Source organism: Fulmarus glacialis, unplaced genomic scaffold (genome assembly GCF_000690835.1).
Source record: "Fulmarus glacialis isolate BGI_N327 unplaced genomic scaffold, ASM69083v1 scaffold14434, whole genome shotgun sequence".
Classification (NCBI taxonomy): domain Eukaryota; kingdom Metazoa; phylum Chordata; class Aves; order Procellariiformes; family Procellariidae; genus Fulmarus; species Fulmarus glacialis.
This window is the reverse complement of record NW_009208787.1, coordinates 3,237-27,715: the sequence shown is the minus strand read 5'-3', so window position 1 is coordinate 27,715 and position 24,479 is coordinate 3,237. Positions and strand designations below refer to the sequence as shown.

The window sequence follows — 24,479 nt, the reverse complement described above, 5'->3', positions numbered from 1 at the left end:
AGAGTGTGAACTCCAGTATAAACAATATGCTTTAAATGACATTTGAAGCAAACAGACTTTAATTTTGTTTTCAAATCTTTCCTCTTTTAATTAATGAATTAGGCCAGATTTAACTAGCTCTGATCCAGAGTAAGGTTTGGTATACAAAAGTTATTCATATCCTAAATTAATCTGAATTAAATATCAAATGCAAATATCTCAAAATACTGCTCTATTTAAGAGCATAATTAAGTAATATCTCATCCTTACAGATTTAGAAAAGATTAGGAACAGGTTTCTCTTTCCAATTATTCTAAAAAGAAACTCTCATTAGTGTATAAAGGATTATAAAGTATGACATACTAAAAGATTTAGAAGGTGATTCTCACTTAAACATTATAAAGAGGCCTCAGAGGAATTCATTGCTTGCATGCTATAAAGGAGTTTTAATGTAAGTGAGAATCAAGTATGTACTTTACCTAATGATTCAAAATTTAACTACAGGGCAAGCACTGAACGAACCATGATTTGATTAAGTCTGACTAATCCACATAAGTGAGATTTTTATTATGAACATATCTGAATAAGCAATCAATTTAAATTGCTAGAAAAATAATCACGCATCAGTCTAGAATAACATGCTGTAGAACATCATGCTATCACACAAAATACGCAACAGAACAGCATGAATAACGATAAGTAATAACTGAAGTTCAACACAATACTGCACTTTTTTGCTGAGACAGTGGTTAAGAGGAGTGGTAGCAACCAGTTTGAGAATGGATTTGTGAATTGAGATTTAAATCAAAGAGAGAGTTAAATTCACCCACAAAGTTTCTGCAAGGAAAACGTGTCCGGCTCGTATGGGTATCATATCAAAGATATCTCGGGCGTTTTCTGCCTTTAAGGGGGAGAATTGTTCCGTGCCCATTGTGGTCAAATTCTGAGCTATGTCACATATTTGTATGAAATGAAGGAACCAGATGAACTCTGAAGTTCAAAATACAGTAGTATTTCATATTTGTCTTGTAATTTGTACAAACTGCTTCCTTTTGCCAGCCAGGAAAAATATGACTGCTTTAACAGCTAATCTTAGGCTTGTTGAACATAAACATCAGTTGACCCTGTATACTGAACATGATGAAAATTACTTAAGTACTAGTTCTTGCTTCTGTAGTTGAGTTGACAGCAGTAATTTATTCCCAGGTCCTCCCATCAGGCTGATGGATGGTGAGAATAAGAAGGAAGGACGTGTAGAGATTTTCATCAATGGCCAGTGGGGCACAATTTGTGATGATGGATGGTCTGATAAGGATGCAGCTGTAGTCTGTCGACAGCTTGGCTACAAGTAAGAGAACTCATTACACTGTTTTTCAAGTTATCTGTTTGCTGTATCTAAAAATGTTAAGTTTCTGCAACCGAATATCACCAACGTATGTCTGATAACATAATATATGCCTTTTAAAACTTGTCTGTTCGGCATTCTTTTGGAAAACTGTATTTATACCATTCGTATAATAAGTAGTAAGGCTACTTCTTCAAAAGGAGTATTCATTAACTAGCATAATTGGGAAAAGGAATTTTAATATTCAAAGGCATATTGCAGTCTGACTCACAACTGAAATGCAAGTTAATGCTAGTTATTAAATTTTTTTTTAGAAGTTAAATATTCCAAATTACTAAGCTACTGACTAAATATTGTATTTTATTTGTCACTTATGATGCCACATGTCAATATGATATAATTACACTAATTTTTTTTTTTTTTTACACTTAGTTGCACTAATGTAATATGCCTTTCAAAAATTGTCTGGTATTCGTTTAGTAAAGCATATTTATAAGTAGTAGTAGACTATGGCTTCAAAACTACAAAACTTGACTTGTATTATCTCCCACCGAATCATTCATTTAATCTGCTTCATCCTCAGCCTCTCTGGCCTTTTATGTGTCTCCCTCAGAAGATCAAACTCAACCACTTATCCCCACCTTCTGTTTTTGGATCTCTGCAAGGACAGACAGTTGGCTGGAGTCTCAATTTGTGTCATGTCAGAATGGGGGGTTAAGATTATAGGATATAACAGAGCACTGTTTCTTGAAGGACTAGGGGTAGACACATTTTAGAAATCTAAAATTAGGTTCCAGAAATTGGGAGAGCTTGTCGGAAATGCTGGATCTTGGTGACCCTATGTCTAGACAGTTGCATTCCACAAACCTGACTATGCCGTTATGTGCACTGATGAGTTGGAATTCCTTCTGGGCCCAGGAGTTCATGCACAGATCTTTTTGCTGAAGCTCAAATTATATTCAGTGGTGACTTGACTGTTCCAAAGCAAGGCTGGGGCTTTTGGGTTCATGCACCCGAGCTTGAGGGTTGATGAATGTTGTTTCTTTAGAAATAAACACATTATGACCTTTTCCTGGGAGGAATTAAAAAAGCACCCAATACTGAAGTTGACATCAGTTTTCATTAAGACTGCTCACAGAACTAAACAGTATCATTCAACTCCTTTTACAATGCTATGTTTAATTCTCAAGTCTTTCCTACTGGGGAATTACATTCCTTGGGAAAAAAAATTCGCACATTTATTACAATAAATGGGAGAAAAGACTGTCTTAAAAAGGAAGACTTGTGTAAGCTAAGGGTAAACACTGAGAAAATGGACTGAGTTTTTCCTGCATATATTATTCATATTGTCAATGCTTATCTGTACATTTATTTTATGAAATCCTGCTTTGCAACATTGTCAGCCATTTAGTAGGGTTCATTCTGAGACTGAAATAAGAAAATCCCTGAGTTGGCAGAATCACTAGGTTCAAAGCAATATTAGTTTTAAAGATGTCTCATTAAGCCAGTTTGTTAAATTCATGATTGGTGTTAGAAAAATATAGTATAAAGAATATTAGAAAACAGCCCCACTAATTGGCTAAAACCGGTCACGAAAACCCAAAAATAATCAATAGCGCCCTAATCAAAGTATATTTGTAGCAAGATAAACACTAAGAGAACACACACCTTTTCTAAGTACTATCTACTATGTGATTGGGGACAAAAGTATTTTGATAGAATGAGTAAAGAACAAAAGATAGTTTTAGAAGCTCTTGCATTTTACTGAATTAAGTGGCCCAGTAAAATTGGACCCCTTTCATTTAGGACAGGCTTATAAGAATGCACATACACGCACAACAAATGAACAAATATCCTGCCATTAGTGCTCCAAAAATGGTGTACTATAGGAAAAAAAAAAGTTCTAGGGTAGTTGGCCATCTATACTAATCAACTGGATTTCCTGATTAACAGTATTATGAATAATGGTAATCCTGCACCTGAAGAGCTCAGCATGTTATTTGTATGGCCTTGTGTCTGAGAAAAGCTAGGGGATAAGACCTGAAGCCGCCCTTCTCTCTAGGGATAGATCTGAGCAAGCAAAAAGGTTGTTTCTCTGATGGTCATCTGTGCATAAATAGCTGGCTTGGAAAGCAGCAATTAAGGGACGAACACCTTTGTTAAGGGTGGACTAAAACCAGTTGTAAGAGCACATTCCAGCACGTAACAAACACATAATCTTAACACTTCTACATTTAGAGATCTCCCAATTATATGAAATAATTTTCTCTATTAAGCTGCACTCCTTGCTCTAGAACATCACGATTTTTACCGTTGTTTCCTGGTAGATGTTCAATTTAAACAGTGGGGGGGTTTCTATTAAGAGTGGGTATGGACACACCTTTCATAGCAATTACCAGCAAACTGAGATTACTGATGCACAGTAAGGGATAGATAGCTTTCATATAAAGGTATGAAGAGTTTCTACAGTCCAAGTCCCATGATTCAGTTCATGTCAATGCATGATTGCAATCCATACGCACTAAGTTACCTCCCTCATCTTTGTCTCTCTACATCTCTTTCACCTAAAATATTTACATATGTGACCTCATAGGTATCAGAGTATTCTTTGAGATTTATCTGGTAAGCCAACAGAGGCAGTGCCCGTATTAAGTAGCCGGTAAGTCTGGAGAGACAATTCTCTACTCAACTGCAATAAATACTTCTCTGGGAAAAGCTAAGAATACTGTGGTGATTCACAACAAAGTTTTTTTCAATATCCTGAGGAACTTTGGAGCATTGCCCTAAAGCAGAAACTTTGTTGTTTGACATAGAGATACCAAAACCAGGTAAGAATTTGCAACAAGCGCCTGTACTGTCTCACTATTTTGTAATAGCATACATGGACACATCAGCTGCCCATGGTATTGGAGAGTTGGACTTTTTTTTTTTTTTGCAGTTATCTGTAATCAGAGTATCATTCACAAAAGAAAAATATTTGGAGCAAGAAGAGACACGTTGCTTGTGACTGACAAGTTAAATCAGACTAAACTCATTAGGCAAAGATTGTCCTATGCTGGTTCCAAAGTCAGTTAAGGCTTTGGATTATCTGATAAATACATGCTAGCCATCGAAATTAAAAATGTGTAAGGGCAGTTGACCTTGTGGTATCATCTCTGTCGAATGTTTTACATGCTTCTCTTTCCTGGCTTTTTACAATTCACGCATTCTAATCAACATTCCCTACTGAGAAATCCTGCCCGCCTTCCCTTCAGTATGTAGTAAAAAAAATCCAAACAGGCAAGGGCTTTCTATGTGTAAGTCTGAAAAAGGAGGTAGCTTGTATGTATTACTTTCATGTTTCAATTATATGGATATGGGCAATTGAGGGCTGGATTCTTTGAGTTTGATCTAGCCACACTTCTAGTATGACGAAGCTTTGAAAATGGTACGACAAATCAAAATTCCTCCCTAACAGAGAATCCCTAGTTGATGAAGGCACATAAACTCTTCATGCCATTCTCACCTATCATCCCCAACACTGCAGGTATTAAAAGAGGTATAAAAAGAGGTGTAAAGGGAGAGAAATACTTTCTTGCCTAATACATTTTCATTGTTGAACACTCTCTACTCCAGCATTTCACTGCACATGCAGTTACCCTTTCGTATACATAGAAGTACCGTGCTTTAGAATACGCAATTATAACATATCCTTTAAAATGGAAACCTATGATATAGTGGAACATTTTAGTTTTCTAGAATTCCATATATTTCTATCACAATAAAATATCAGTAAATTGCGCTTAACTGATATGTAAACTTGTAGTTCAGACACACCTAGAGGTAGCTGTGGCTTCCTGCCCCACTTCTCTGTATAGACGGTTGTGTGGTCTCTCACGCATAATTCTTTCTGACTCTTAAACCGTAAACAACAAAACATCTATTTATATATTAAGAAGCATTATCCTAAGTAATTTAAAGTAATAATCTATCACAAAAGTTACCAAATGAGATGCTTACATGCACAATTCATGGGGTTTTTTTTATTGTGTTTGTTCATCCACTCCCTCATTTGGGGAAAAAGTTCATCATTCAAAAGAAGTCATTCACACAACTGACACGGCGGTCATTGCTGAATCTGCATGGCACTACATACAAGCTATAAGGATCAGGACTTCAAACCCTAATAAAATGTCTTAAGTCTGACATTTAAATACTTAGGTTTGATACTTATCCTTATACAAGCATAGGATTATCATACTGACCTTCTTTGTAAAGTGCCTTGAGGCACTTTATGAAAATGCCACACAAGCACCAAGTACAGGGTTCCTCCCAGGAAAATGTGGGTGCTGAGACTGAACAGGGTTCAGTCTTTCTCCAGTTACATTACACTTTTAGAACTCAACTGTGCGGTGCACTTTAAAAATGGCATGATAACGAAATATGTTAATAACTATTAACAACTAACAGATCTGTAAATCATAGCTCCTACTATTCTGCAAGTATACTGTATTTAACTGGCCCATCTTGCTGAGGGAATCAGACCAGAGGAGATTATTTTTAGCATTCACAGATGCTGATTTTATACGAGGATTAAAGAGATTATGAAAAAGCAGCTTTCACATATTTTGCTTTATAGATATTTGTAATGCCTTTATAACGTAAAATACTTTGCATAGTGCCTTCTAACTAGATACATAAAAAGACTTTTTAAACGTTAATGAGCTGTAGCAATTTTGTTACACTTATTTTTTTTCTACTTACCAGCGTTAACAGAGGCAATGAGAAGAAAAGTTGTCATCAAGTGAAACAGTGACAGGACTTGGAATAAAACCTTGGTGTCTTTCACTACTCACTCTGAAATATTTCAGTTAAGTAAAATGTAGAATAATGCCTCAAAATGTTTAATAAAAAACCCATATGCTCTGTTTCCAGAGGTCCGGCTAGAGCAAGGACAATGGCATATTTTGGGGAGGGCAAAGGCCCGATCCACGTGGATAATGTGAAATGTACAGGAAATGAAAGATCCCTGGCAGACTGCATTAAGCAGGACATTGGGATGCACAACTGCCGTCACAGCGAGGACGCAGGGGTGATCTGTGACCACCTAAGCAAGAAGGCCCCCGGGAACAGCAATAAAGGTGAAGCCCCGTTGTAAGCGGCAGACCAACAGGTTCGGATGGGGAACTGTCACAGTAGGAAGAGATGGACGTAAACAATCCCACCTCACAGAGGAAACAGTTATATCAAAAGAATTATAGAAACAAAAGTGGTGGGAAATCCTCTCTGCTTACATGTGTGATCTTATTGCTGTGCCAGCTGCACAAAGGAATCAAAGACTACTCCAATGATACAGGGTATTTGTCTACCATAGTTTACAGCAGCCATGTTTCTTATGTTGTACGAGGGACATGAAAATGCAAAAACCTAGACAGCTACTTCCAACGTTTCAAGGTATAGGTTATCTTCAGCTGAGAACTGAAACCTATGTGGTATGCCAAACTCTGCTTCCACTTTCATAAAGTAAGGAAGAACCCTATAAAAAAATCCTACACTTGAGAAGCAGGGCACAAATACGTAAATTGCTCTGTAATCACAGTCAAAAGATCTCAGCTAAAAAGAATTTCTGAGAGAATTCAGTGTATTTTCCCAGAGCAAAATTTGGTTCTTAAAAACTACCATGAAACACAGAATAACTTCAGCCTTCATGGTTTTTTTTTTTAATTAACTCTCATCGAAGATTGGCTACTTTTCATTTTGAGTTTAATGCTGTCTACATCTCCCTTTCTGGTTTAGATTCTCTTGCTTCTGTTTGTGGATTGAGGTTACTACATCGTCGACAAAAGCGAATAATTGGTGGGAAAAATTCTTTACGGTAAATATTTGGTAAAGACAAATAATTTTGAATATAAAGCTTCTAAGACATGTATTTGCCATAAGAGGTTTGCCTAATTTACAGTTTTATTTAGGTTTGTTGTTTTTTTTTCTTTTGGCTTGTCATGAGGTAGATGCAAAAATATACGCAAAGCAAATTTGGTAGGAAATTAAAAAATATTCATTGATAAATACTTGCAACATTAGTTGAAAATCTGTAGATGCTTATGGATTTAGTCCTTGATTGGGTTAATTTTCTTACTTTCAAAATAGCCATTTTACTTTTTTTCAAAGGATATCTTGATATCAGGATGTGAGCTATATGAAGAGAGCTATGAATATAGTACAAGGTTTTAAATACTACCTATACCAAAAAAAAGGCCTAGGAATGATTCACTGCCTAAGACCTGGTTTTCCTTCACAAAATAAGCCTCGATAATGACACAGCTATAAACCCAGGCATTTTGTTAACACTTTGTTCTTAGCTTTTAATGACATGTTTACTTTTAGTCAATATAAACAGATTAACTGAATACTACTATTACTACTACTAAATGCTACAATAGAAAGCATAGGCTTTATTTTCTTAACGGTTGTGAGTAACCACAAAAACACAGAATCTTACAAAAGGGACTGCAAGAAATACACTTACGGTATCATTACATGTCATTGTGCAACCTATTGCAAAGTACACACACAGCATCAATCAATCCATTTCAAAAAAGACACTGCCTAACTGGAGGAGCTTCAAAGAACAGTAACAAGAGGGAGGCCATTTAAATGCAGTCAGACAGAGCAAAGTAGGATTACTTACCTTAGTAAAGAGACAAATGAGAGTAATAAATAATGCATTGTACAGAAAAAGAAGATTGAGAATTATTGTAAAAGAATATGTGTACAAAGGACACTGGATGAAATGAAACGGTGACAAATAATGGATTGCACAATTAAGTCAGAGCAAGAAACTTGATCTCATAATAAATAAGCACAGGGACATTAGATGAAGCAAAAAGGTGAGAGAAATCCAATAGTGCACTTAGAAATGCTTCAAAATCAAGAAAAGGAACATATGAACAATACCAGAAAAGGACCCATTGTCACAAGAAGTCATTAAGATAAAGAACTTGACTTGAAGTTCAAAAAACAACTGGATACTTACATACATACCAGGAAATCCAAAGCTGTCCAAATTACCCCATTTTGGAAAGACATTAAATCCCATCCTTCAAAACTAAAAAATGTCTAAATTGTTTTATGCTTAATGGGAAGTAAATTCCTCAGCCTTACTTTAAAACATTTGGCACTGGCAACTCTGACATAGGATGCTGGACTGTAGTCTGAGAGTCAACTCTGATCCTGGGCAGCTCTTGTACTCCAGCGTACCTATTCAAGTTGACAGTAGTCAGGAAACACCTAAGCCTACCTGCTGCTTATTCTTGGATGTTGCTTTTGCTTACAGGTGCATCTCTCTCCCTCTCCCTTCTCTCTGATTCCGTATTTTGCTAATCTATTAAACTGGTGAAAAATAATCCATCCTGTCTTCATAGGCCTGCAAATATGTATCCCAGATCTACTATACAAAACAGATGATCACAGGCTGAAAAAAGGTGCTAATCTAATACTTGTGGTTTCTATAGTTGCGTTAGACTTCTTGGTTTGCCAGCTTCCCTTTTCAAACAGCTCAGAACCGACAAAGAGATTAACGCAGACAGGAAAGGATGCTGAGTTAAGCTTTTCAAGAAATTCCCTTCTTTCCCCTCTCCAGTTGACAGGAAATTTCTGGTTTGTTGACTTGGACGGTATTTGGTGAGGAACCCATAGAATGTATTTTTGGCACAATGAATGCAATCTGAGAAGGGAAAATTAAAATAATTGACAGTGGGAGGAAGCACTCAGAGTGCTGGATGCCCAAACGATCCGTAAAGTAATCCTGACCATTGTTAAATGGAATTCTGAATGCTGCAGGAATATAAAGGTATTCTCAACTGTTACTCAATAAATAACATAGTTTGCAAGCTATGTCAGTCAAAGAAACTAAATAGGATTTACATTCAAGGTAACTGACAAGCTACCTTACTTTTCCATTGTTGTACCCTGAACACAATGTTTTATGTCCTCTGTAGGGGCGGCTGGCCATGGCAGGTTGCACTCCGACTGAAGTCTTCTCATGGTGATGGAAGACTCTTGTGTGGTGCTACTCTCATCAGCAGCTGCTGGGTCCTCACTGCTGCACATTGCTTTAAAAGGTAGGTCTCTTTTCAACAGTGAAGTGTATTTTCAAACTATTTTGTTGTTCTGGGTATAGGCAAAAACATTCCAGTTCAAGCCCACTGAAAACTGTTCCAAAGAGTTGGCCTTTGGTTTAAAAAAAACCTACCAACCAACGTCCTTTCCCTCCAAATAAAAACAATCAAAAAATCCTAATACATTGAAATTATTCTGGGTGTCGTCATTCACGAGATTTATATTCACAATTTCAGCATTTCCATGAAAAAATATGGGCAATACTTCGGACATTTTAACACAGCTTTCTGTTCCAACAAAACTGCAGCTTATGGCTTTCAGGCTATGGTGAAGACAACTGAGCAAACATCAAACACAGGGACTGTAATATTTCAGATTATTTTTGGTAATGATAGATATTGGCAGTGATAGACATCTTTACTGTAACACTGCAGATGAACTATTCCCCCCCAAACCCATTTTAGGGTAAAGCATTATTCCGTATTTTGCTCTAATAGGAAAGTAAATCTGTACACTGGATGCTAGCAAGACCAAGCTGTTTTGCTTATTCTTCACAAATAGGCTGGCGCAACTGCCTTACTCTGTTATCTCACAGTACATAAAGAATTATCTTTTGCAGCCATCTAAACAAAGGTCCCATCCCTTTTAACAAAGAAAAAATTGTCTAAGCAGTTATACTAGTATAATTCTCTGACAGTGGCATCTAATAAAACTATGCCAAATTCAGCTCTTTTCCGTATGTTTAGCAACTGTTTTGCAACTTACGCTCCCTTGTAAATCACATTTGATCTACTTGGTCTAACTTCTTCTGCAATTCTCAGTATTAAGCTATTATCTAGGTTTTAAAAATGTCTTTTCTCATTTTTGCAGAAACAGATATTGTTACTGATAATTCTCCTATTCAGTTTTTATGATACCCCCTCTTCAGTAATTTTGATATCAAGAATTCACTGCTGATGAAGTTACTGTAGTATAAAAGCATCAACTTGCACAGTAAGGAAGCTGGTCTAGTATTTTAAGCTTTCAACAGCACTTACTTAATTGTAATCCTTACAAAAGGTTGCAGTATGGGCTGGAATAAAAGCATAGAACGACACTGCAGTTTTGAGGATATTTGCTAGAATTTGCTCAAGACTGCTGCAAATGTTTTAACTTTGGACTTTGAGCCCTTCCTTTTGCACACCAATAACTAAAAAGAAGAGTCAGATGTACTTTTACTCAAACGTTACCTTTGTGTTATCTTTGCTTAACACCAGATGCACATCTTTTCATTTTCATGTTTCATGAAAATCATGAAGGACTTTTCTTGGTAATATTTCAAGCTGAAATGGTCAAACTCAATAAAATGTCTGCCTACTTCAACTAATGTCCCAGTTTCTGTGGAACTATGAAAGCGCTTCAGTTGCTTCAGTTGCAAAATTTGTAGACAATGGCTTCCTACTCCCCTGTTCATCACCCCTACAGTGATTACGAAGGATGCAACTTAAGCTCTTGAGAAAGCCTTTGATTAAAGGCTTGAAAACAAGGCAGTCCTTTCTACCTCAAAGATCCTCTTCAAGGAAAGAAAAAGGGAGGTCACAGGAAGCCAGTTATGTCTTCTGTGTGCAAATCAAGATCTTAGTTACTCAACTCTTCGCCTTATTAGAACGCTTTCACAAAGTTTGGTGACACAAGTTAGTATTTGCTGTGCTGTGCTGCTGCAGTTGCACTGCATTCTTACAGTAAGCACTCCCCACAGAATACATTACCTGTTCTTCCCAGTGGCTTGCTTACGTAGCTGGGCTCCAAGTCATTACTGAATGTGCTGCCAAAGCATGCCCATTTTGGATACTTTGCCGAACACCCACATGATGGGGCAGTGTTATGGATGAGCAGCAGCATAGCTGGAGCACTGTACACTGTGATACTTCCAGATCGGTGCAGCCACTCCAGGGTCTGTTACAGGCTATCCTAAAACTGTTACGTGTGGTCTCAGGGACCGAAGTATTGTTTTGCCCCAGATGTTGCATTTAAAACTGTGCAACCTAGATCTAAGCATGCAACTCCAACAGCCTGTGGATGCACTACTGTTTACTGTAAAAGAAAGAAGGCACCTTTGGCCCAAAGCTGACATTGGACAGACTGGGCTGAACTTCCTAATGATCTCAGAGTGATTTTAAGGGGCTAGGTTTCCAAGAGCTATCTATAGATCAAGCACCTTCTTCACATATTTTCCACAGACAGACAAGAGTAAGGCCAGTATACCATTTCTCACATCCTGGAAATTGGAACGCTGCTTAAATAACAAAAGTGGGCTCATCTGTACTATGGATAAAAATTAAATACAATTTTATGCATGATGATTAGAATTGTTCACCAGCAGTATAGCAGCATTACTGGTTTCTATAATTTCATAGACACATAATTTAAGATCAAAAATTGTTTTAATCTATTTTTCCTTTTATAACCCACCCATCTTATTAGCAAGTTTTGTCCTGAGTGATTCTGACAGCTATAAGGGAATTTGCAGGTCTGTACATTAAAAAATATTAACTTTGGATAATTAGAAATATGAGGCATAGAAAAAAAGGAAATTATAATGACCGTGATGTTATTTTAGGAAATACTGTGTTACTTGAACATTGTACTGTTATAATAATAAAACTCTTATTTATCCTGAATGCCCATGTAAACTTCAGCATGGTCCTGGTAATTCTGTTTTGAGAACTAGGAACCGTGAGGCACAGTGGAACCAAATACCTAGTAAGACACAGAAACCAAAGTAGACACCAGAAATGAAATCTAGTTTTCTCAAATTTCGCATGAATGGTGAGATGAATTCAGGTGTGCCTTCAATGTTAGTACATTACTTCACTGGCAGCAGGATTATATTAGCATGGTGGCTGATTACTAATCCATCCTCCGGTTGGCTGGGAAATGAACCTTCTAGGAGGTGCTAAGGTCAACATTGCCAGGCTGTACTAGAGGTTAAAGGCATGCCCACCAACAGAGGGGCAATACCCTGAAAGCGACATCATTTTCCATCCATGAAGCACTCCCAGACTCCTCCTCCACCTCCACTCTTCAAATGTGATGTGCGTATGGTGGTTCTCTCCCATTTCATAGGTGACTTTTAGGTGAGGGACACTGGACATCTCTGAGCTAGACTACTTTGCCTTTTTTATGTACTGATGCTGTATTACAATATTTCCACATTTGGCAAATACCAACTACTACAGGGAAAGAAGTATAATTGTCTACAAATGAAAAAATCAGTTTAAGAAAGCCTTATGTGTGTCAATGTGCACAGAAATACGGTAAATCTGTGCAAAGACTGCTCATTAAGCTTCTCACTAGAAGCCTTGTAGCTATTAAAGTTTCATACATTTGCATAAGAAGCAGCACTTCTCATTCTATTAAATGTTTAAAATCAGTCCTTTTAATTAAGACAAGCTTTCCTGGATCTCCTTTCTTCATTATTCTGCTATAAATGACCATCACCCGTAACACAGAAAAACAGCAGGAACTTACTAAAGGGAACACTGTTGCTTTTGTCAAAATCAAGGATGTAGCATTGAATAGAAGCAGCAAATTTTCTACAACACTATCTGATACATGGCTGACAGGAGAGCACTCATTATCACTAGTCATGCACAACTTTCCTTCATGCTTGGGCTTACGAATCAAAATAAACAAAAATCAAGTTCATTTAATTATTAAATCAATTTAGGAAAGAAGTGTGTTCATTTCTTATCTAAATTACAAACACCTAATACATCTGTGATTCTGTAGTACTCTGGCTTCCATGAGGTTTAAAAAAAATAAAGTGAAAAAACCACACAACCCCTCCCCCCCTTCAAATTGCATTAAAGATAATGGATAAAGTATATGGTAAATCCTGTAATTAATGTTGTGGATAAGGCTATGCAGAGGCACCCATTACATTTAAAAAAAAAAAAAAAAAGAAGAAAGATTTATACCATATAAATTACCTTTCTCTACCTGAGAGCCAGATTTCCACTGCACCACTGATAATACACATCTGCAAAGTACTGTGATTGTGTTTATCTATACAAAACCTATATGTCAATGTACACAACGGTTAACTTAGATGGGCAAATATTTATTGAAGGTAAAAAAGCTTTCATAATCCATAAACTATCAGCATAGCATTAATAGGTGACTTGCTGCACAAAGCCAAAAGTGTATCTATAAATTATGAGTGAATATTTTCAGTGGGCTTTTGGAAATGTTTTTGGCAGATTATGTCAGGCAAATATATATTTAATGCTAATGACCTTGTACATTTGTATTCCAGTATGACACTCAGACGTGTACCAAATATTGTTAAAATATTACTTTCAAGCATTCAAAGATCATATCTAGCAATACATTCTAGGGTACAGAATCCTATTTATGATAGCTTTTAAAGGTGATGAAATCAACAGTTATAAACAATCGCTGTAGGAGAAATTATTAAACTATTTAATATTGCTTAACTGGCAAAGGAAACTGCATAAATTTACTCAAAATATTGAGCTCAGTTGCTGTATCATTTAGATTAAGTGGAACGTCATCATGCAGTTAGGAAATCTGAGCAAAAAAATATATCTGAGATGTCAGTAACAAAACAAACTCTTCCATTTACTTTAGTGGGGGTTTTGCATGTAAGTTAGAGTAATTCAAATGAAAATAATAAAGCTGTTTTACTGCACTAGTCCCTAAAGTACTTTCTGTATCAGCTTCCTTTTCTAATTTACTCTGAGGAAGATAGATCCTACAAAGTTGGCTAATGCATCAGCCAAGATTGTTTGTGATCTCGGCCTGGGCAAGACATTGGAGAAGTACTTAGTTGGCTGTATAGCCCATCCCAGTGTTACTACACTCTTTACGTTCTGAGCATTACATCTGTTCTGTAAATAGATTTTGTAAAAATGAAAGACCATTTCATGCTGCACACCCTGACCATTCAGCTACTTGCCTCTACACTGACCTTGTCCACTTTGGAGAGGGGCACAGCAGTTGCACTGTCAGTGTGTAAAACATTCTATAATTGGGTGGTCTATTCCTCTGCTTTACGAATTTCACAGAGGACCAATGCATTGATTAGCTTACACAATAAAATGAGCTACCAGGGTCTGTCAGTTTGGTTTTCACAGTGTATTCAAACTGCTTTATGTACCATAGTAGCATGCTTTCTGTCAATCAACATTATGGCTACTTCGATGAAAAAGATGGCCAAAGTGACCAATACACTTGCCCTTGATTTGGCAGTTTCTCTTGCTGCAACCAATTCAGAAATCTTTAAGCTGTAGTTCTAGGAAATACACTACCTATGAGGTTATACAGCCTCCATGTGAAGAGACAAATGACCATTTAATATATATACTGAACTGCAGATGCAACTTTCTGCAGAACCCAAGATTAAACTAAGGAATCAGATTAATCTCCCTACTAATATTTTCCATAACTAGAGGAATAAAAAATACTTTCCCCCCTAATTTGTGTATTTATATAAAAATGTTCCTAACTTTGAATGCTATGGTTTTGCCAAAGCATTACTGGAAATTTTTGCACGTGGGCCAGGAAAATTTGCTTTCAAGTCTATCTGTATGTAAACATGCTAAATTAAACTCTGAATTATAGTTTCTAAAAATTCCCAGAAGCAATAGCGAGCAAATATATAAAACCTATTCAGTACAAACTGGTACTGAAATGTACCAAGCATTTTATTGTAAAGATGCACAACTTATAAAAAAGTCACCTTCACAGAAATAAGACTAGAAGAAAGCTGTTAAGTAATGCCTGTACTATATAGTATTTTAACGTGCTGAAGATGCATGTAGCCTTACTCCTTGCTGTATTAAGGAAAGCCAAATAAATGGCAGAAGAGAAAACAAGAAAGAAACTCATCCAAGGTCTCAGATCAGATCACAGCACTGCTGTAAAAACCCCCACTGTTTTCTAGCCAGTGCCAGATTATACTTCTACTGGCTCCCACATCATAGCTCAGAGTAAAAATAATAGAAGTTTAGACTGATAATAGTATACTAAGTGTCTCGGCAAAGTATGGTAAGATTAGCCTTTTCTGATATAAGATGTGTGGCAACAGTGACCCAGGAGGGGATTCATCAGTGTCAGAGCAGAAATTCTTGGCAGGCAGCAGATGGCAAGGATTTGACAGACAATCTATAGGGATGCAGAATTTAGGATTTCACTGATGTCGTTCTTCAGATGGCCAAATACAGATGGATATATATAACTCCAGAAACTAGTTAAGATCTAACAGCCTTTCTTACTCTGAAGAATCTCCTTAAAGGCAACAAAAATAAAAGCAATATACCAGGTGCCAACCCTACTTCCATGGAATTTCGCTATTTATTTTATCAGGTAAAGAATCAACCGTGACATCTTAGTGAACTTTTAAAACTGGCAAAAACACACAAGATAATCTAGAAATGAGAATGTGAGATCTACTGCAAGAGAAAGAGAGATTCAAGTATTTTTTTTTTAGAAAAAGCTTACAAAGAAATACCTCTATTCTACAAACTTAAAGGGACTGGAGTCAGAACACCTGCAGAGTCAGGATTCATGCTTCTGCCTTTTCTGATGTTCTTTTCTTATTCATGCTCTCATTTCTTAATAGAAAATTCCTAATGAAAATTGATTCAGTCATAAGTTATAAAATACTAGCACTTTTGTGATCAAAACAGAAAAATTAGTAACGTGACACATACAAATAGAGGGTTTTTTCTTAAGTATCTTTGAGATCAACATACTGATCCACAAATTAAAGAAGCGCTTCAGCTATTTTTTTTCCAGGAGGAAGTAAGTAATGTATTAGGTAGAATACACAATTTAATTTTTTCTCAGTTCTCCCTCTGAGACTAAAACCAGTATGAACACTTTTTTAACCACCTCTGTAAACTTCAAAGTTGCATCTCTTCACTTGCAGCTGCTATAGAATTTTGATTTCCAACCACAAGGAAAATACAGTATCTGGAGAGTATTTCACACAGACTACTACTACGGAGGACCTGGAAAAAGTTTTGTGGTAGACAAGTTACTTCATTTTTCCTATATAGAAGGTCATCTTCAGATGAACAGGTGTTTGGTCATAGTCCGCAACTCACTCTCCTTACAAGCCTAGAAGTGAAATTTTGCTCATAAAAGACCCGAAGGAGATGTGCAGAATTTGACAAAGAAAGCTTTGCAGGCAACCAGAAATGCAACCCACACTTAGAAAACATATTCAGTGGTACAGCTATATATTGTTCAGGAGAAACCTGTAATGTTCCTGCTTTGCTGCTCGTCAAGCAAGCTTTAGTAAGCTATGGAGATCAGCACATTACTGGAGGGTACAAAAAGAACAAGTATAGGTTAGAAGGTGACGGAACGCTGTAGGGTGTTTTCTGCACACGTATTACAAATTTCCTGTTGAAGGCTACGAGGGAAAGGGAGAAGTCAAAGGAAAAATATTTGGGTTAGCTTAGCCAGATTTTAAAATAAATAAATGTACCCAACAGTACTCCCTTGTCTGCATTTTCCTGAGAAAGGCTGTGTGTCCTGTAATCCAAAAATCTCCAAAGGCATGCACGGAAGATTGTTATTTCAGCCACAGTAATCATCTCTAAGGTATTTACCATTTAGTCTATGATGTGAAAGAAATTGGGGTCATATTAGATGCAAAACAAGTCTAAGATTTACAGGCCTTCTGTCAACTTTGACAATAGGTGCTTGTGATGCACATATGCTTTCTTTTCCTTATTAGAATTCCAGTTGACGCAAGACATTTTTATCAAGTTATCTAAGCCTCTGGAATTTCTCAACCAACCTACAAAGCAAGCTGGAACACTTTTCATTTCAGTAATTATTTGGAGCATCACAATGATGTTAATACTCGGGTTTTCATTATAATTACTGGCAGTTTTTGTTACCCTTACTAAATAAGTTTATAATGCACACCTTGCTTGCACCTTTGAAATAAATGCCAGTCATGGCAGATGGCCATAAGAAACCTTGCCTGTGAAAATATACAAAAAGCAACATAGCCCAACCTGAAACTTCAGGACGAGGTTTTTTTATATTCTTTAGGATATACTTGAATGCCAATCTAAACATCTGAGAAAGCATTTTTGCTCTTTAAAAAAAAACTTTTGTATCATTATTTGTATGACCAATAAAGACCCTGATCAAAGCCATCTGCATGCTTAGGATCTGACTTTGCATGAACCAGCCCTATTTGTTTTCACCTCAAACTTAGGTATGGCAACAACACTCGGAACTATGCTGTGCGAGTTGGAGACTATCACACACTGGTACCAGAAGAGTATGAGGAAGAAATTGGAGTCCAACAGATTGTGATGCATAAAGAGTACAGGCCTGATAGCAGTGACTACGACATTGCATTGGTGAGGCTACAGGGGCCAGAGGAACAGTGTGCCAGATTCAGTACCCACGTCTTACCTGCCTGTTTGCCATTGAGGAGAGAGAGACCACAGAAAACTGCTCCCAACTGTTATATCACTGGATGGGGTGACACAGGTAAAAATGTTTTAATGATTTCCACCCACTGATCTCGTTACCCAAGGCTGTTTAAAAAAAAAAATCCCAAATACTTAAAATAAGAAAATGCTCAAAATGGAACAATTTAGCTCTTTTTATATAGGTGAATATTTTCTCTCCTGATCCTTAACCACGAACGACAACACTTTGTTTATTGAATTTAGTTTTTGTTTGAAAAGTGGCGATCAACCATGTCACTCTAAATCACAGAACCAGTCAGTAAAATGGCCTCATTAAGATTGACAAGCATGAATGAAAACCTTATTTGTTGCCAGGCACGCTCTGCGCAGCAGCTTATCACCCCCTGCCTCAGAACATAACTAACAGCTCTAATATATTTAAGGTTTTTAAGGTAAGTACAATGAGTATTTTAGAAAGGTTCTTTAAATTACACAACTTCAATAGAAAAATGGATAGAAAATATAAACACAAAATTTCAAATAACATTTTTAGTCTCTCTTGTTATCACTGACATTTTCAATCAGCAGTTAGATTTAAGAGAACATCTTGCCAACATTTACGAGAGCCACAATGCAATCTGCAATCCAGGCTTCTGAAACAAACTATCTAGTCACTTTTTAGGTCAGTAGAAGATTCTTCCTCTTCAAAGGTCTTTGTCCTCTAAATGTTTTACAAATTAATAACCATGTTTTGCTTTCATGTTTTTATGGTGTTGAATACAGTGCAAGACAGCAACCACACTTGAGCCTTTGTTCCACTGACTCATTCAAACTGGCAAGGAGACAAGGCAGCAAGGCCGAATATCAGCTCTTCCTCTTTACGTGCACTAATCTGTGTGCACAGATGTCTGGGTCACTGTACTACAATAAAGGAGATAGACTTGTAGGGTGGGTTTTTTTGCTAAAAACAATTGCTAATTCATTGCCTAGCTCTGTCTAGCTTTTTACACAATTCACTGAAAGTTCTGCAATACTGTTAACTTAGGACATCTATTTAAGGAAACATTAGCCACTGCAATAATTGGCTTTAATTATGGTAAGGAATTACATCATCACAGAACTTCAGTTGAAATTTCACACTTACTCTATGAATCATAATTACTTTACAAGTATTAAGATTTTTTACTTAAAAAAACCCCGAACGCTGGCTTCAATTTCCCATGTTTCCAACTGAAAAAGAGGTGCAAGCTATAGAAAAAAGCCAAATGATACAAATCTTGACATTTTATAAGCAGAGCACTGCTTATACAATGCAGGATTCACTACAGATCAAAGGACAGGTTCTGGTCACCCCCACAAAATGAAGATTCCTTTTGGTCAGGAGTCCCATTAGTACTCTGGTACACAGAAGTTACCAGGATTGTAAAAGATTCAAATGATACTGCCGATCTGTACCAGCGTACACTTGGGCTCAGTAACGTTAGCTCCTCAGCTGAGGTGACATGCAAGCTTGTGTGTACTTACAGGGCATAAGCATGATGGTTGGCTGGATGCTCTACTTGGAAGCCAACAGAGCATGCAGCACCTGCCAGGCTGAGCTAGCCTAGATTTGAACTGGTGATCTAGAAATGAAGTAGTTCTACAGCTTTAGTCTCCACTGCTCAAGACTCCCAAAAATAGCTTCCCCATGTAAGTATTAAGGCATATATTCTTATAGAAGACACAAAGTGTGTTTGGAACAAAACAAATTCCAGCCTTGGAAAGATCCAGTGAACACAAGGAGTAAAGCTACATCTTAAATTTTAAGCTTTTTTTTTTTTTTTTTAAAAAAAGCATCTATATTCTGTATTTACAATATCTGTATCTTATTTTAGTATTATATTTAACACACAGTAGATTTTTTCAGTATTTAGTCTTCTTTTCAGTCATTTTATTTAATGACAAAACAGTGTGAAGGACTGACAGCAAAAATTGGATTAGATCACATTTATGTTTCCAAGACCAATGATCATAATGAGACAATAATTTGGGTCCTCTTTTCAGGAAGGGCTTATTCAAGAACATTACAACAGGCTGCCATCCCCTTACTTCCCAAGAGGGTATGTGAAGAGCGTTACAAAAGAAGATTCACAGGAAGAATGCTCTGCGCTGGAAACCTCCAGGAACAGAAACGCGTCGATAGCTGTCAAGGAGACAGTGGTGGACCACTGATGTGTGAACGTCCAGGGGAAAGCTGGGTTGTGTATGGTGTGACCTCCTGGGGCTACGGCTGTGGAGTGAAAGATTCTCCAGGTGTCTACACAAAAGTATCATCTTTTGTGCCCTGGATAAAAAGCGTGACCAAACTATGAATGTCCGTAATGAAAACCAAACTTTGTTACAGTTTGAGGCAGGACAACGTAACAGCACAGACAGTGCACAGCTGGGGCCCACAGTGGGTGGAAACAGACACATTTTCCTGATTCATGTGTTTTTCTTTTTGTTAAATCCAATGTGTATACATGCAACCTTTCCAGTTAGGGATTACTATCCAAACAAAACCTCTCTGTGTTAAGGAAGTTTATATATTGCATGAACAAGTTACCACGTATCTAAGACAAGGGGAAAAGTGATAGCCAGCTTAGAGTAACATTGGAGCAGGACAGCTGGAGAGTTCACCATGAGATTCACTGCCCACGGGAAGACTGTAGTAGCTCCAAGCTATTTATGCTCCAAGCTTCTCTAGAATTAATTACAGATCTCAAAATTAATTTCAGTCTAGTTTATTTAATTAGTTCTTGACTGTTTTCCTATTATTCCTATGATCTTACAACCAGCCCTCTAATTTTGACTCATGTTTCATTAGCTAATGAGACCATCAGCAGGTTGATTCTTGGTAAGTAATTCTGAGTATGTATTAAATGTTAGAAGGAAAATAATTGTCAATAATCAGATCCCTAGCTATTCTGATAAATGTTCTCACAACTGAGTGTGCATAAAGTACATTCCCAAGTAAAATAGGTAGTACACTGGAAGTTAAGTTTCCCTGCAAACATTCTGCACAGCTGCAAGAGCTAGATCAAAAACAAATGACCTCTTATTCTTTCCTTTAGATAAATATAAATCTGTCTTCTTTCTGAAATTTGTAATTTTTAGTACCTACAGCATTTCGGAGAGAACTTACTTTTCCTATTTACCACTAGCTGTTAGTACCGTATCAGACTAACAGACAAACATCCCAATACTCCCATTGCTAGTTTTGGAGGGGCTTTACTCAAGTAACACTAAGAACCTCCATCAATCTTACACGAGAAAGTTTTAAGTACGTGCAATGCAAATACTGGAGATGTTGAGCCAAAACCTGTCTGAAAAGGTCTATAAAGTCTTAAACTACTATCTTCTACAAGGTAATATTTAGACAACTCTCTCCTGCTTAGTTGCAGCACTTGTTCTGACTGATCTTACAGGAAAAGTGAGAGAGAGTTTTCAGTGACTTCTGAAGTATTGACATATTTTGATTCCATTTAATTCCTTTTACAGATACTGTTCCTCATGCTATGAAAACCTTAATGGCTTATTATAAAAATGCACTGATAAGAAGTCACTCTTGATGTACAAGACAAATATAAAACAACTTACTATCCTTTTAGAAAGGGTCACCCCAACTGAACTTAGCACGCAGAACACAGGAAATAATCACCTTCTTAGTGCAACACTAACAGAAAATATCTGAGACTAACTACAGTCAAGAGCAAGACAGGAAAGTTCAGTGCTACCTCTACAATCCCTGTCGGCGGCCATTCTGACTATCTGCATGTGTGCTCTATGTATTACATTAACAAACATACTTCTTAAAAAGATGAAACGAAAGCTCTGTGGGCCATGAAACACTCCAGTGTGACAAGTGTGGCAGATGTGTGTCACCACATAGTGATTGTGCAAACCGTGTCTGGCTATGACAGCGTTGTATGGCCTTTTGTGAACAAAGTGGGATGCTTGCATTCATGTTGTAAGTGGGCCATCGTTCATTTCTGTATGGTTCTATGTCTCTCTGGTGGTGTAACAAATATCCAAAACAACTCAATTTGCATACAAAAGTGGCAATGATGTTCCAGAAGCCCATGTGATTGAAAGCTTGGCCCTTAATTTTTCTCCAACCTCAAACTTAGTTTTCAAAGGTCATGACTAGTATAAATATCTTGTTGGAACTGGTGCTAAACTAGTACACGAGGTGCTTTAATGTATTTTAGTTTTCTGTAATTCCACACTGTTTGAAACAGTGTGAGATATTTTATTTAAAAACATGTCAAAAATCATAGTACTGTGTCCACCTACTGTTAGACCCATGTGAAACACTCTGCTAGTAAACTTTAAAACCATTTACGTTTTTACTTATACATAGCCTTTTAATTAACGAAAAGCAGAAGTAAATCTATCAAAATGTATCTACTTGTACCATCAAAGCTTTGCTATGCAAGACCCGTTATTTTGAGACTTGTGGTGAAGTAGGCTATATAGTGCAATACATGTGTTGTGTACAGGGGAAATAATTTTCTTTTAGAAGTTACACCACAGAAATACGATACTGGGGGGGGGGAGGGGGGGGGCGGAAATCAAGTCTGCATACTAAATGTAGTAAATATTTAGATTTAGTACAGTAGTTCATTAGTTTTGCTCTTTTAATAGGAAGCTTTATTAGATTTTAAAATGTTGCACTACTGTTTTCATGCAGAGAGCATGCCTTTTCAGTTTCTAACATAAAATGAAATTGTGTTTATGTTATGCTATTCTAAATTTTGTTCAATGAGCCTGATGATGTAAACATATACAATAAAAACTGCCACACCGACTACAACTTTTACACATAAATCCTGTGGATAATGTACAAGCAGATGCTGCAGGAACATCAGCTGAGTAAACTTCATGTGAGCTTTCTTAAGTGAAAAAGGGTGCTCTTGAAAATATTTTCTTCAAAGCATGTAAGCTTTGGGCCATTTTCTCAGAGATGGAAGTTTGTTCTGTACAATGGAATTCCTAGTGCTTTGTGTGCTTTAACTTAGACCAGTTAGGTTGTCATAAATAAGTTTATCCTACACTCTTAAAATGGCTTAAGAATTTTTTTGACCCTTGCTGCTCTCCCCTTTGCTCAACATTTTTAATAAATACAAGGTTGTACAAAAGCCTGCTCTTCAGCCTACACTAAGGGTTTTTTGTATTAAGCAGGATGGTCACAGTGTTAACAATGGCATAAACTAAGAAAACACTCAGCACTTCTATTACCAGATTAGACGACCATCTTAAAGACTGCTGTGTCATCTATCCCCATTTTTCCAGAGAATATACAGCTACATGAGAAACAAGAACAGAAGCATTACTGCAACTGACACACAAAGCCTATTTAACACGCATTTATCTCAACCCTGAACAACTTGCCCAAGTAAAGGGGCACTTACCTGTAAACCACAGATAAACCAAGATCCCACTTTATTATATGCAGAATATCTATAACCTCAGCTGTCTTACTTCCAGAAAAATTCACAGCACTGTAACAGCTTATATTTAACAAAAAGTCAGTCCTGAATCAATGTTCTCCATCCTTTTCAATGTTACTGCAACTATTTCACACTTTCAAGTGCTAGCAATATTTATACTCAAGAAGATTTTAATGCTGTTATGATTTCAGAGTGGCAATCACAGAAAATAACATAAAACACAGCTAAAACAATTAGGCTCAAGTAGCAGATCGCAGTAGAAGAAACCACCCAGAAAACAAGAAGTTTGTGGTATCAGGAAAGAAAAATGGTTTTTGTTTGTGCTCCAAGCTGCTGGGCAACAGCAAATGCAATTAACTGAAGTAGTACAGACCAGACCTACCTCATACACATTAGATACCTGCTCACATGCAGTAGTTCCTGTTCCCTTTATTTAGCATGGAACACAGAAACTGACTGTGTAACTTCCTGCAAATGCAACACCAAGCAACCACAAACAGGGAAAAGATGACTTAGAAGTTTGGAAATAAGGATTTACCTTTGTAGCAATGTAAAGGAAAAAAAAAAAGACTGGGTTGGGTAAAGTTGGAGAGGTGTAAGACACTGGATATAACTGCAGATGGAACAGAGTGCAGAAAAATAAGGAGCATCTATAAAGGTAAGAGCTAAGATGCAACAGGAATAGATTGGAAAAAATAGGAAAACAGTTGTTTGGGAATTGGGAATTAAATTTTAAGAGAAATGATGAAAAACAAGCCATCCTAAGCCATATGGAAATGAAAAAGCCACATCTTGTAAGAATACCTCTATTGCGCTCCAGTGAGGGAAAGCAGATTTCAGTACCCTCTGTGCATGTGACTGGATGCTCATGGAAAGCTTCAGTTACAGGAAAGGCTACGTAACCTCACATGAGACACCCACAGCAAACATTATAGTTCATACTTTTGTACTTAACCATAATCTTGAAAATTAGTTTTTCCTTCTCTTGATTCAAACCCACCGTTTTATCTTTGCAAGTTCTAAATATTTGATGAAGAGCTCAAAATTCAATGTTCACAAATCCAACCTGCAGGCCAGATCAAGCCACCAGGCCAATTTATTCAGGTGGAAATACCAGTGACCTCATCACTTGGCGCACACAAT

At 37.0% G+C, this 24,479-nt stretch overlaps 1 protein-coding gene across 1 annotated transcript in view; it reads left to right on the top strand.

Annotated features, from left to right (window-relative positions):
• PRSS12 (protease, serine, 12 (neurotrypsin, motopsin)) overlaps positions 1–20,216 on the top strand; it is a gene marked incomplete at its 5' end in the record, with an annotated part of 33,780 nt that extends 13,564 nt beyond the window's left edge. The window contains 6 exons of the mRNA XM_009576614.1: positions 1,186–1,327; positions 6,239–6,444; positions 7,100–7,178; positions 9,301–9,423; positions 17,664–17,944; positions 19,909–20,216. Of these exons, the coding sequence (XP_009574909.1) occupies positions 1,186–1,327; positions 6,239–6,444; positions 7,100–7,178; positions 9,301–9,423; positions 17,664–17,944; positions 19,909–20,216 (1,139 nt within the window). The remainder of the gene's footprint in view (positions 1–1,185; positions 1,328–6,238; positions 6,445–7,099; positions 7,179–9,300; positions 9,424–17,663; positions 17,945–19,908) is intronic.
• Between the last annotated feature and the right edge of the window lie 4,263 nt (positions 20,217–24,479).